Source organism: Geotrypetes seraphini, chromosome 7 (assembly GCF_902459505.1).
Source record: "Geotrypetes seraphini chromosome 7, aGeoSer1.1, whole genome shotgun sequence".
In the NCBI taxonomy this organism is placed as follows: domain Eukaryota; kingdom Metazoa; phylum Chordata; class Amphibia; order Gymnophiona; family Dermophiidae; genus Geotrypetes; species Geotrypetes seraphini.
The window spans coordinates 191,267,115-191,280,942 of NC_047090.1; the positions used below are offsets into that span (position 1 = coordinate 191,267,115).

Here is a 13,828-nt window from a genome sequence, read left to right on the forward strand (position 1 = left end):
CTTATTGGTGGAATGAGGCATTATGACATCACAATCTCAGCTCTGGAATGTTGCTGCTTTTTGGGTTTCTGTCTGGTTGGCCACTGAGGAAAGAGGATACTGGTCTTGATGAACCTTCGGTCTGTCCCAGTATGGCAGCTCTTATGCTCTTCTGGGAGGTGTTACAGTGCAGTAAAGAGAGATTTCTTTCTTGTTAAGCTGAAGAGTTGCCAGAGCGAAGGTGCGAGAAGGGAACCCTGGTGGTGCTTTGGCACGAGCGGGGCGGGGCCTCAGCTGAGGGGGAAGCGCGAGAGCCCACGCCTCCCTTGTGGGCGTGGCGTCCGTCGCGCGCTCGCTCTGCTGCTTCTGTTGTTGTTATGGTCACGTGAAGGAGACGTTGGGAAGATGGCGGCTCCCGCCGAGGGTGAGGGCCGGTGGCCGTTACTTGCTTTGAGTGGGGGGGAGGGAGGCCATGAGCGTCTCGCGGCGTCCGCCCCCCCCCTCCCCGGGGCCCTGCGCTTCACGTGGGTCGAGGCAGCGGCTCTGAGCCTCTCACGCGCGCTCCCCGCAACCCCCCCCCCAAGCCCCAGCCGTCGCATGAGCCTCTCCTCCTAGGGAAGCAGGGTCCCTGCTCAGAAGAGCTGAGCGCCTTCTCTCGTTCCGCTGTGTCTTACTGAGCAGAGTGCAATAGGCTCCGTTTTCTTTGCCCTCGTTAAACGGCGTCGACAGCGGCACCTAGAGGCAGGTGGCAGAACTGCAGGCTCCAGACACGTCCTAGGCCGACGGATCAGCTGATCGGCTCTAAGGGGGGGGGGGGGCTGTTAGGCATGGCCAACGCAGTGCTCATTTGAATATTAATGAGCAGGGGAGATGTCAGCTGACACACCAGGGCAAGAATGAAGGCCAAGGGACTTTTGCCTGGCTGCTGTTTTCACAAAGGGCAAGAGAGAGATTAAGTAGCTGAAAACGTGAACTTCACCAATAGCAACTGAGAGTGTAAGAAGAGGGGGAGGGGGAGTAACATAGTAGATGACGGCAGATAAAGACCCGAATGGTCCATCCAGTCTGCCTAACCAGATTCAATTTAAATTTTTAAATTTTTTCTTTTTAAGCTTTTACCTACCCAGACAACTGCAACAGTAGATTAGAAACTTTGCCTTTGTGGTCCTTGCTTTCCAGCTACCTTTCAGTGGCAATCGCTATTCTTTTCTATACTTTTTGGGTTAGTCTCACTTCCTACCTGACTTGCTTACTACTCAGGGGTAGGGAATTCCGGTCCTTGAGAGCCGTATTTCAGTCGGGTTTCAGGATTTCCCCAATGAATATGCATGAGATCTACTTGCATGCGCTGTTTTCAATGCATATTCATTGGGGAAATCCTGAAAACCCGACTGGAATACGGCTCTCGAGGACCGGAGTTCCCTACCTCTGTACTATCCCATTTTGTTTTTTTGCTGGGGGGTGGCTTTCAGAAGTGATCTGTATCCATAGGCTACCCCCACCTTCTAACGTAAATGCCTAGAAACGCAATTGCCTTGATTTCTCCAGCCTCCTGTGTACCTAAAGCCTTCTCGATTACACCAGGCTCTGAGCCACCTATTGAAGTTCTCAGTGTTTGCTAATCTTTCCTCTCTCTTTCCATAAGTAGGCAGTACTTCTGAAAAGGCTACAGTCTTTAACAAAAAGTTTTAACCCTTCCTCCAGCTCCCAAAAAGCTTTCTGCGCTACAAGTTGTTGGCCAGGTCGTTTATTCCTAGGTGGATACCAATCTTCTTACAGATTATAAAGCTACAAATGTGAAAGAAATGTGGCAGAATTTGAAAGATGTGAACTAACCTTAAACTTATATACCGCTTCTTCTCTATAAATATAGAGCTCAACACGGTTTGTAAAAATTAAAAGGGTGGTGGTAGGGGGAGGCAGAAATTTACTTTTTTGAAAATAGCCATTTGTGGAAATATGAGTGTTCCTGCAAACATCTTTCTTTAATTTAGCTTCACCTGACCAATATTCCCATTTATCATCACAGAATTGTCTGCGTCCTTTAGTAACATAGTAGATGACGGCAGATAAAGACCCAAATGGTCCATCCAGTCTGCCCAACCTGATTCAATTTAAATTTTTAAATTTTTTCATTTTTTTTCTTCTTAGCTATTTCTGGGCGAGAATCCAAAGCTTTACTCTGTACTGTGCTTGGGTTCCACCTGCCGAAATCTCTGTTAAGACTTACTCCAGCCCATCTACAACCTCCCAGCCATTGAAGCCCTCCCCTGCCCATCCTCCTCCAAACGGCCATACACAGACTGACGTAACAAACTCAAATTGCCAGAGCCGTGATACAACTGAACATCACTGTCAGTAAAAGTATTTAGCTAATGAAGAACTGTAGATTCACACATGTCCACATTTCTTACTCTCTGATTTTCATCTACATCGGGTCTCCTGAAGCAGGATTCGAAACGGGGCCACGTTGGGACCCCCAAAGACAATAAACAGAGCTAAGTAACTCAGTGGTGGCAGTTTTAACTTTTACCAAATGAAGACATTTCTTGCATAAAACAGAAAGACTTTGAAACTTTGTTTTTTCAAACATCTTTGCAGTGTTTGAGTGTGCCCATAAACTTGTTACGTTTGCAGTGCCTGGAAGGTGAACTCTTCTCCAAGGGAGGTTTAACAGCCTTCCCTTCAGAGTTTCATATTTCTGAGCAGTTTTTCAAGCCTAATTGGGTCACTTCTCAATCACTCCTTTTCTTCTATTGTAGCCAGTTTGTTTTACTATATTGCTGTACCAACGCCACAAAACAGCTCCTTACGTGTGCCAGCAGCACCTAGAAAAGCCTCAAAATTTCAGAACAAAATAATTTGGAGTGATGAGATCAAAAGTGAACTTTATGGTCACAACCTATGAAGAGAAACACACCATCCCTACTGTGACTCATGGAAGTGGATCTCTGCTACAGTTTTTTTTTTTTTTTTTTTTGGGGGGGGAGAGCTACAACGACGCAGGGAATTTAGTCAGAATTGATGGCAGGATGAATGTAGCATGGGGAACTTGCATTCATCAGCCAGGAAGCTGCACATGGGGTGCACTTGAACTTTCTAACATGACAATGATCCAAAACAGAAGACCAAGTGGACTCTTTAGTGGCTGCAGCAGATAAAAATGAAGGTTCTGGAGTGGCCATCACAGTCTCCTGACCTCAACATCATTGAGGCATTTTGGAGAGAACTCAAACATGCAGTTCGTGCTAGACAAGGATCTGGAGGCTTTCTGCCAAGAAGAGTGGGCAGCTTTACCATATGAGAAAATAAAAGGCCTCATAGAAACATAGAAAGTGACGGCAGATAAGGGCCAAGGCCCATCAAGTCTGCCCACACCAATGACCCTCCCCTACCTCCCTTTGTGAAGAGATCCACAATGATCAGAAAAGACAGCAAGCCATCACTGATGCAAAATATTAAGAACTAAGGGTATATAAGATTTTGAACAGGACCATTTTATTACTTCCTTTATTTCTATGGTTTGTTTAATGGCTGTGCTATTCTGTGATGCATAATGGTTTAGTTTGAAACACATTAAAAAGAAAAGAAATGTGTTTTGTCTTATCACTTGTATTTTCCCCAAATGGTGCACATTTAAGATGAATTCTGCCAAGTGTGTGTGTGGCTCATGGTGCCGTGTGTTCGTTCTGAGGGTGTACATTTCCACTTGGTTGTAGGTACTAAATTGCTCATGACTGACCCTAATGGAACTGATCCAGAAATTTACAGTACAATGTGTGATCTGAATTGGCCACTGTGGAAAGAGGATATTGGACTAGTTGGACCATTGGTCTGACACAGAATGGCTAGTCTTATGTTCTTGTGATTGCTGTGCTAGATTTGTGTAAAATATTTTCCGTTTTGATTAACACATTTATTAAACAATTCTTAAAAACGTTTTGCACGGTAGGATAAGCTGCTAGGAATGTTTCTTCTTGTGATTCTTCAAATCAAGCAACTATGTCTATTGAAATCTGGATAGACAGCATCATTTCATTTCAGACTTTGTTGCGGATTCAGTTCCACTTCAGGATAGAATTCTCATGCCCTACATTTTGGTCTCAATCTACCTTTGTCATGCTGTTAATCTAAATATGAATCCCTGTTTCCCGTGAACAGTCTGAATGCTTGGGTGGAAATTTATTTATAACTTTTGCATCTTTTGTTTTTTAGGTGTTATTTCAGTCCATGAGAAGACTGTCCCTCCAGAGAGGACTCCTCCCTCTTGGGGGAATGGGAGCTCTATGATGGCAGGTGGGACAACAGTTTCTCCCCAGCCTCTTAATGAGGAGCAGAAAACCCTGTTGCAACAATGGCTGGGAAAAAGGGACAGCAACAGGCAGAATGCTCCAGGAGACACATGGCAGCAAGGAAAAGTCTTAACACTGGAAGGGCAAGAAAAGTCAGAGGTCAGAGGGTCAGGGGACAAACAAGACCAGCATTTGGATGTAATGTCTGCAATGGTCCTGGAGGGGAAACCAGCTGATGTGGCTGAAGGACAAGATGAGATAGTCACTTTAGTAGGTAGTGGGCAGTTTCTGTACAGTACAGAAGTGACATTACAAACTGACTATGGTGTCATCAGCTGCCCAACTGTGCCTCCTGCTGTGGACAGGGAATGCTGGGAGGAGGACAAAGCCGTGTTGGAATGGAGTTTAGCACCTGAAGGCACTCTGGAAGAGGCACCCATGAGTTCAGGCTGGCAGCTTCAGGAGCTGGAGCAGTCCCTGCCTGAGGCCATCCTTTACCATGGTGAGTGACTGAAGTATCTGGGGATGCTAACACCGTTCATTGTATGTTAATGCTTGGACAATTTAGATACGGAGGATTTGGGGGCTGCTTAGTCCCTGAGGGTAGACGCAGGAGGTCTGGTTTCAGCTCGGTCCTCTTTTAGCTGGAACATGGACTTAGATGAGGGAGTCCCTATATATTTCTGGCAAGCAAAAGAGCAGCTGGAAGAAACAGAGAGACCAAGAACATGGTTCAGGCTCTTATGTTAGACAACCACCATATTAGAGCTTATGTTTTCCCAACCTGCAAACCTTCTTTTCCATTTATGCATTTATACACTGCTTATAATTTTGGTCCTCGAGAGGTCAGTCAGGTTTTCAGGATATCCACAATGAAGATGTATGAGATAGATTTGCATGCACTGCCTCCGTGAGATGCAAATCTATCTCATGCATATTTAATGTGGATATCCTAAAAACCTGATTTGGCTCCGGCTCTCGAGGACTGGAACTACCTCCCCCTGACCTAGGCGGTTTACACTCAGGTACTCAACTCTTTCTCCCTTGGGCAATGGAGTGTTAAGTGACTTGCCCAGGGTCACAGAGAGCAGTGCTGGGCATGAACCTGCAACCTCAGGGTGCCTAGACTTCAGCCACTCCTTCACTCCTATTGTCTTTATTACCAGTGATTGATTTGCCTGTGGTAAACTCTTTGCATTAAGATAAAATTCATGGGTGCTTTTAAACACATGGGCGGGCTTTGTATCAATTTTCAAAGCAAACTGTGCATGTGCTCTTGTTTTGAAACTTGCTGGTTGAAAATATCGGATGATTGCATCTGCTATACTTCATGGAAAGTAACTTGGATGGGATGGGGGATGGGGATTATTTCCTTTCCCTGCTCGGGAAACAATGCCCCCCCTAACTTTTGGAAAAGTATTTGTGCTGGTCAGCTATTCTAAGAGGGCAATTTCAGATGAAATCTTATTTGCTCGTACTGTAAATTGTTCTGCTGGTTGCTCGGGGTTTACTACTACTACTGTTTCCATGGTGCTACCAGATGCATACAGCACTGCACAGTCACAAAGAGTAAGAAAACAGTCCCTGCATCCATGACAGGATGTCATGGATACAGTTAAGGGGAACAGTTAATCTGATGGTTGGGTTGGAGGGCAGAGGAGTAAGGTTAAGGATTGAAAGCTATATCAAAAAGGTAGGTTTTCAATCTGTTTTTAAACAAGGGAAGGGGCTTGATGTACAAACTCGGGTAATTTATTCCAGGCATAGGGGCAGCTAGATGAAAGGAACAAAGCCTGGAATTGGCAGTGGAGGAGAAGAGTAATGCTAAAAGTGACTTATCTGAGGAATGGTATTTTGGCTTTCTTAAACAGGCCTTTTAAAAGCATTAGAAGACTAGGTGGTTTTAGATTGGTTGATTGGTTTTAGATTTAGCATTCCTAACACAGTACAAAGAGAAGGTTTTTCTTCTTGGTATCTTAACGGTTAGTAGAATTCAGAAGAACACAAAGAGAGAGGACAGTAGAACAGTTACATGCGACACTTGATTTTTTTTTTTCATGTTTTTATTAGCAATTGCAAAGGACACTTGATTAAAGAATGTTCAAGACTAAAGCGAAGAGTGTGAGAACATTGGGTGCTTCTAGATTACCAGGCCTGACTTTCTTTTCTGTTACCGCTAGAGATTTTATGGCGAGACTGGGAGGATCTGTCTCTTCAGTCCCACTGCTGCCCTGATGGTATGCAGGCTCGTGACACTGGCAGTGGAGCACAGTTTGAATTCACGCTCATGTCTTACAACATCCTGGCCCAGGACCTGGTTGAGCAGAGCCCCGAGCTGTATGTGCATTGCCATCCGGACATCTTGAGCTGGAGTTACCGTTTCCAGAATATCTTGCAGGAGCTCCAGCATTGGGATCCTGATGTGAGTGCTAAGCAATGGATTCCAAGTGCCTTGTAGGTAGAGATTGGGTAGGAAGTGTCTGGAACAGGATCTTGTTTAATGAGAAAATAAAGAAAATATAAATTACTACTACTACTACTTATCACTTATATAGCGCTGAAAAGCTTATGCAGCGCTGTACATTTTGACATTTATAGACAGTCCCTGAGGGATAATGTAAATTTAATACCTCTTCCTAACTTTGACCTTTTCTTTGGGCTTTCCAGATTCTTTGTCTCCAGGAAGTGCAGGAGAATCACTACTGGGAGCAGCTGGAGCCAACCCTGGAAATGATGGGTAATTTCACAGTGCAAATCTGCTCCCTAAAAGTGGGGTTATTAACTACAGGATAAGGGAAAGGTGGAAACAGTGCCAGTTAACAGTTAATGCCTTTTTCTTTTCCAGCACATCTCAGACAAATGTGTGCTTGCCTTAAGATGTTAGGGCATAGGCTAGCAGGTTTTCAGGACTGAATGCCCAGGAGGACTTTACCAAATCTATCTCACCCTTCCACAATAAGAATAACCTTGGAGCTGAGGCTCCCCCTCACCCAATAATACTCTCCAACCCTCTCCATCCTGTCATGCTGCTGCCTTCTAAACATTGGAACTACAGTATAAGCATTTTCAAAACTTGCAAGTCGGCTGTGCTATGTATCACAGTAGGCTCTGAGAGGTTTATTTTAGCTGCTGCGGTGCTGGCATTTGGAAAGGAGCTCTGTTACTTCTACTTCTGGACCTACATGGTACTGTATACCAACAGAGCTTACAAAATGGACAAAGGGATTAGGAGTTTACATTTATAATGGGAATGATTAAAACATGGGTACTGACCAAGTGAATAAGGCGGTAAGAGTTAGAAGAGGCTTCAAGAAGGTGGACTTTAGCCTGGATTTGAATAAGTTCAGCGAGAGCATGATGTATGTTTATTAAAAATTTGATATACCGCATTGGGGACAATGAAATAAATAACAGCCAAAAAGGATCCAAGCGGTTTACAATATATATTTCATATCCATTAAGAAAAGAACTCCATTCAAAAATAGAAAAGGAAAGAATAAAAGCAAAAGTTTTTTGTTTTGGTTTTTAATTCATAGAGTTCTATAACAATCAAAATATCAATAATAAACCATAACTAATTAATACAAACTGATTTTCTTAAAAAAAAAAAAAATCACTACATAAATATAGATTGCAGTACCAAACTCATTTCTTCAATTTGAAAAAGCCAGTTGGAAAAAAATGTGCTTTTAAATGTCTTTTAAAATTTATATATGATTCTTCTTTTCTCAGTTCTATGGGCAAATTATTACATAGCCGTGGAACTAAATAAAAAAAACCACACAATCTCTAGTTGAGGCAAGATGTGCCTTTGAGATATGGGGAACAACTACCCTATTGTCATTCAAAGATCGTAACAAACACCTTGGGGCATAAAATAACACCAAGTTAAAAAGATATGAAGCTTTTAACTGAAATAATGCTCTATGTGCCAGCATCAAGATCTTAAATTTGATCCTAAATTCCATTGGTAACCAATGGAATTTTAAATACAAAGGTGTCACATGATCACAAATATATACACGGCCTAACAATCGAATTGCAGCATTTTGCACTGTTTGTAAGCACTTCAGCTGTCCTGACCCTATACCTGCATATACTAAATTACCATAATCTAACTTGGATAGTAATAACAGTTTATATACCGCAGGACCATGAAGTTCTATGCTGTTTACAATGATTAAAAGGTATTACAGATTGAGTGGAATAAGCATAGTTCAGAGTTAGTGAATAACTGTTCTAAAGATCATTTGTTGAGTAGTATTATTATTAGCCTAATAAGCTGTCATCTGTATGTACTGATTCCTAGCTTCTGAACTTGTCTTGCCAAAGGGCTCAGAAATATATTAAATAGAACTGGTTATAAGGCTGACCCTTGAGGTACCCCACAATCTAATGATCTATCCTGGGATGTTGATCCCTCAGTGGCTACTCTAATAGTACGTCCTTGAAGAAATGCTGAAAACCAATTCCAAACTACTCCTGTTAGGCCAATCTCTTGTAGAAAGTTTAACAACATCTGAACTCGGAGCTAATGAAACTACCATAGCAAAATTCCCTCCAACCAAGATTGAGTGAACCTCACTAAGAAAGCCTGCTAACCCTGTCTCAGTACTGTGCATTGTTTGAAATCCCGCCTGTCTTTGGGTTAAGTACATTTGTTGATTCTATGTAAGATGCCAGTTGTTCCAAAACTATGCTCTCTGTCAATTTGCTAAAAAGCAAAGATTAAGAAACTGGTCTATAACTAGCTGGATTCAACATATCTAAATTTTTATTCTTCAAAATTGGTTTAATAATTGCCTTTTTCCAACATGCAGGTACCATTGTTTAAACTAGTCTGTATCATAATTAAAGCTCATAGTCCATGTCTAGAACTTGAAAGCCATGTCTGTTCCAAGTGTATGGCACATTAAGATGGAAGGAATTGAGCCTGGAGTTGGGGATGGAGGAGACATGTACAGACAAGAGTAACTTACCTGAAGAACATATTCGCAGGGAGGGGTGAGGAGAGATACTGAGGAGCCACAGAGTGAGTGCACTTGCAAGTGTGTAAGAGGAGTATGAACTATATATGGAAACAGATAGGGAGCCAATGAAGTGACATAGCGATGCTGGTGGAAGATAAGTCATGCAGCAGAATTTTGAACAGACTGAAGGGAAGAGAGAAGGTTTGGTGGAAGACCTGTGAGCAGTAAGCTAAGCATGAGTGTGGTTTTGATAATATGCTCAGAAAGGAAGGGAGAAAGAAAAGACGAGAGAAAGAAGTCAAAGATGATTCCCAAGTTTGAGCTGAGCAGTCAGGGAGGAGGAGGATATCCACGGAAATAGTGAATGGGAGAAATATCAGAATATGGTGCAGAAAGGGTCCACAGGGCCAGTTTTAGTCTGCTCAGTGTTGCCTCTAAAACTGTAAGGATGCATAGAACAATCTATATGTATTTCTCCTTTTGTGGGCACAGACACATTTTCAAAATTACCCCAGGGAATTTATGCCCTGACATTTACACCTGCTATTTAACATGTACATGATTTTTCTGAGTGATTTTATGTATAAGCTTTACTGCTGTTGAATGCATTTGTTAATGATATGGAAATGGGAGTGATAAGTGATTTGATGCAGTCAATATGTTAAATAAAAATGAAGTATATGATTTATTCAGAGTTTGTTTAAAAAATCAAGAGAGAGATAAAAGCAGGCCTGCTCTTAGTGATCTGTAAACTGTCGCTAAAATCATCTGTAGTAGCTGAAGATTGGAGGGTGGCCAATGTTACGCCGGTTTTTAGAAAGGGTTCCAGAGGAGATCTGGGAAATTACAGACCAGTAAGCCTCACTTCAGTGCCGGGCAAAATAGTGGAAACAATTATAAAAAATAAAATAGATTTAATATGAGAGAAAGTCAGCATGGGTTCAGCCAAGGGAGATCTTGCCTCACCAATTTGCTGGACTCCTTTGAAGGTTTGAATAAACATGTGGATAAAGGTGAGCTGGTTGATGTAGTGTATCTAGATTTTCAGAAAGCTTTTGACAAAGTTCCTCATGAGAGGCTCCTGAGAAAATTAAAGTGCTATGGGATAGGTGGCAAAGTTTAGTTGTGGATTAGGAATTGGTTATCAAATAGAAAACAGAGGGTAGGGTTAAATGGTCATTTTTCTCAATGGAGGAGAGTAAACAGTGGAATGTTGCAGGGATCAGTATTGGGATGAGTGCTAGTTAACTTATTTATAAATGATCTGGAAATTGGAATGACGAGTGAGGTGATTAAATTTGCAGATGACACTAAATTGTTCAAAGTTGTTAAAATGCATGCAGATTGTGAAAAACTGCAGGCAGACCTTAGGAAATTGGAAGCCTAGGCATTCAAGTGGCAGATGAAATTTAATGTGGACAAATGCAAAGTGGTGCACATTGGGGAGAATATCCCAAATTACAGTTAACGGATGCTAGGGTCTACCTTGGGGGTTAGCACCCAAGAAGAAGATCTGGGTGTCATTGTAGACAATTTGATGAAATCTTCCATCCAATGTGTAGCAGCGGCCAAAAAAGCAAACAAGATGCTAGGAATTATTAAAAAAGGGATGGTTAACAAGAGTAAGAATGTTATAATGCCTCTGTATTGCTCATTGGTGCGACCTCGCCTTGAGTATTGCATTCAATTCTGGTCTCCTTACCTCAAGAAAGATATATAGCGACACTAGAAAAGGTTCAAAGAAGAGCGTCCAAGATGGTAAAGGGGATGGAACTCCTCTTGTATGAGGAAATACTAAAGAGGTTAAGGCTTTTCTGCTTGGAAAAGAGACAGCTGAAGGGAGATATGATTGAAGTCTTCAAGAACATAAGAATTGCCGTTGCTGTGTCAGACCAGTGGTCCATTGTGCCCAGCAGTCCACTCATGCGGCGGCCCTCTGGTCAAAGACCAGCGTCATAACTGAGACTAGCCCTACCTGCATATGTTCCGGTTCAGCAGGAACTTGTCTAACTTTGTCTTGAATCCCTGGAGGGTGTTTTCCCCTATGACAGACTCCGGAAGAGCGTTCCAGTTTTCTACCACTCTTTGGGTGAAGAAGAACTTCCTTACGTTCATACGGAATCTATCCCCTTTCAATTTTAGAGAGTGCCCTCTCGTTCTCCCTACCTTGGAGAGGGTGAACAACCTGTCTTTATCTACTAAGTCTATTCCCTTCATTATCTTGAATGTTTTGATCATGTCTCCTCTCAGTCTCCTCTTTTCAAGGGAGAAGAGGCCCAGCTTCCCTAATATCTCACTGTACAGCAACTCCTCCAGCCCCTTAACCATCTTAGTCGCTCTTCTCTGGACCCTTTCGAGTAGTACCGTGTCCTTCATGTACAGTGACCAGTGCTGGACACAGTACTCCAGGTGAGGGCGCACAATGGCCCAGTACAGCAGCATGATAACCTTCTCCAATCTGTTTGTGATCCCCTTCTTTATCATTCCTAGCATTCTGTTTGCCCTTTTGCCACCGCCGCACATTGCGTGGACGGCTTCATCGACTTATCGATCAGAACTCCCAAGTCTCTTTCCTGCATCATTTTACACTTATCCATGTCGGTAACAAAAATCTCATGTACGAATACCGGATGTCCAGGGCGGTACTTGAGAGACCTCCCAGGAAAGAGACTTGGGAGCTCTGATCGATAAGTCGATGAAGCCGTTCATGAGTGGAGTAGAACGGGTACAAGTGGATCGATTTTTCACTCCGTTAAAAATTACAAAGACTAGAATACACTCGAAGTTACAGGGAAATACTTTTAAAACCAATAGGAGGAAATATTTTTTCACTCAGTGAATAGTTAAACTCTGGGAAGTGTGCTCTAGGATCGATGGGCTTTGTGAATGGGCACAATATAGAGTCTGTTGTCTCTGGGTTGAGGTGGGGTGGGGTGGGATTCAGAGGCTGGCACAGGGACATGGTGTTTGATGCCTCAGGAATGGCGAGGAAGAATATTTTTTCACGCAAAATATAATTCAGCTCTGGAGCAAGTGGTAAATGCAGTTAATATGGCTGGGTTTAAGAAAGGTTTGGACAAATTCCTGAAGGACTTGGGGATATAAATGGACATGAAGCAAAGCATTTTTAGTGGAATGCTTTCTTTAGAACTAGATTAACATGATGGCAGCTAAAGACCATCCACACTGAATCCCAGGCTTTAAAAGAAGAGGTCACTATTGCACCCCAGTCTGTGCACTTGGAGATTCACATCAAAATGTCTTCCCAGATAAATGATCTTCCATGAAGGTGGTGGAGACAAAGGCTGAAAAAGAACGCTAGATAGGAAGGGAGGGGAAACTTGGATTCTTTAGCACTCTCCAGACCAGTAGAGGTTAACTTTACGATTGGGTATATATCTAATCATGACCAGCAGGTGGAGACTGAAAACAAAACTTTGGGACAGTATATCCTAGCCCCTCCTCTCTATTTCCCTCAGTCTTCTTTCAGTCTCCAGCAGGTGTTGAGTGATCTGTACCCATCTCCCTTGGTAGGGCTGTTGGAATTTGTTTAGAGGTTTATTGTCCCTGTTTTTAGCCGGACGGAGCTTGGACGGACTCTGTTTGGGGGTTCGTCCGACCTCGGGGGTGTCAAACCCGGCGGGTCACGAGCGGGGTCCCTCCCCCCACTTCCTCCACCTCCCCATATTTTTTTACAGGAGCCTCAGCAGTAAGCCTTGCCCCCTAAATCAAGCAAGGCATATTGCTTCGAGAGCCTGTGGAGTCTGTTCTGTAAAAAAAAAAAAAAAAAAAAAATCCTGAGGTAGTGCTGGTCTGGAGGGTTGTATCCCTTTAAGAAAACTGTATTTTACTGTATTTTTTCAACTAACCGGCACTTTTTTACAGCTAGGTCGCGTATGGAGCAATGAGCACTTCTAAAGGGAAAAAGTGCTCATTGTGCTCCAGACGCGAGGCACTCGCGGCCGGCCTGTGCAAGCGGTGTTCAGGCCGGTGCGGTGGAGGAGCTCCGTCGGCAGCGGCTGCAGGCGCCCAGAGCTCCCCGCCGATGGTGCCTCGCGAGTCGGCAGGGAACGGTGGAGAAGCCCGGTCTTCTCCGTCCGCCCACGGAGGGATTCCCCGAGCCGCCGACGGTCGGGTTTTAGAGGATTCCCTCTCAGCTGATATTTTGACAGCTGATGCCGGCTTGCCTGTTTTAGCGGCTGAGACTTTTCAGGTCTCTCAGCCGCTGCAGGCTATGGAGGGAGCTGTTTTGGCGGGAAAGACGCCATCTTCTCTGTCTGGCCCCTCCATTTTGTCTTCCACCTCAGGTGACCTTCCCCCTGTTTTGGCTAAGCAGGGGCAGGTTTCTGCTGGGTCCCCTGCTGTGGCAGGGAGTCCCTTGGGACCCTCGGGGGGTTTTTCCCCTGATTTTTTCTTTTCATTATGCAAAGCCTATTTTCAGGCGGCTGGGGGTCCCGGTTGCGCCCAGGGGGTCTCGGGGGGTGGGGTTTCCTCCGCGCTCCCTGCGGCTTTGCCTCTCTCGTCTGACGTGACGTCCCCTCCGCCGCCTCTCTTGTCCAAGCGTCCGCGGGTGTCGTGGGACGAGGA

The 13,828-nt window shown here is 43.9% G+C and overlaps 1 protein-coding gene across 3 annotated transcripts in view; it reads left to right on the forward strand.

Annotated features, from left to right (window-relative positions):
- Nucleotides 1-266: 266 nt before the first annotated feature.
- ANGEL1 (angel homolog 1) overlaps nucleotides 267-13,828 on the forward strand; it is a 65,278-nt gene continuing 51,716 nt past the window's right edge. Inside the window, exons 1-4 of one of the 3 annotated variants that reach the window (XM_033951197.1) lie at nucleotides 267-403; nucleotides 4,195-4,773; nucleotides 6,452-6,693; nucleotides 6,939-7,008. In XM_033951197.1, coding sequence (XP_033807088.1) covers nucleotides 385-403; nucleotides 4,195-4,773; nucleotides 6,452-6,693; nucleotides 6,939-7,008 — 910 coding nt within the window. In that variant the 5' untranslated portion in view covers nucleotides 267-384. Of the gene's footprint in view, nucleotides 404-488; nucleotides 721-819; nucleotides 976-4,194; nucleotides 4,774-6,451; nucleotides 6,694-6,938; nucleotides 7,009-13,828 lie in introns of those variants that run through there. The other 2 variants (XM_033951199.1, XM_033951198.1) reach the window with 2 other exon arrangements.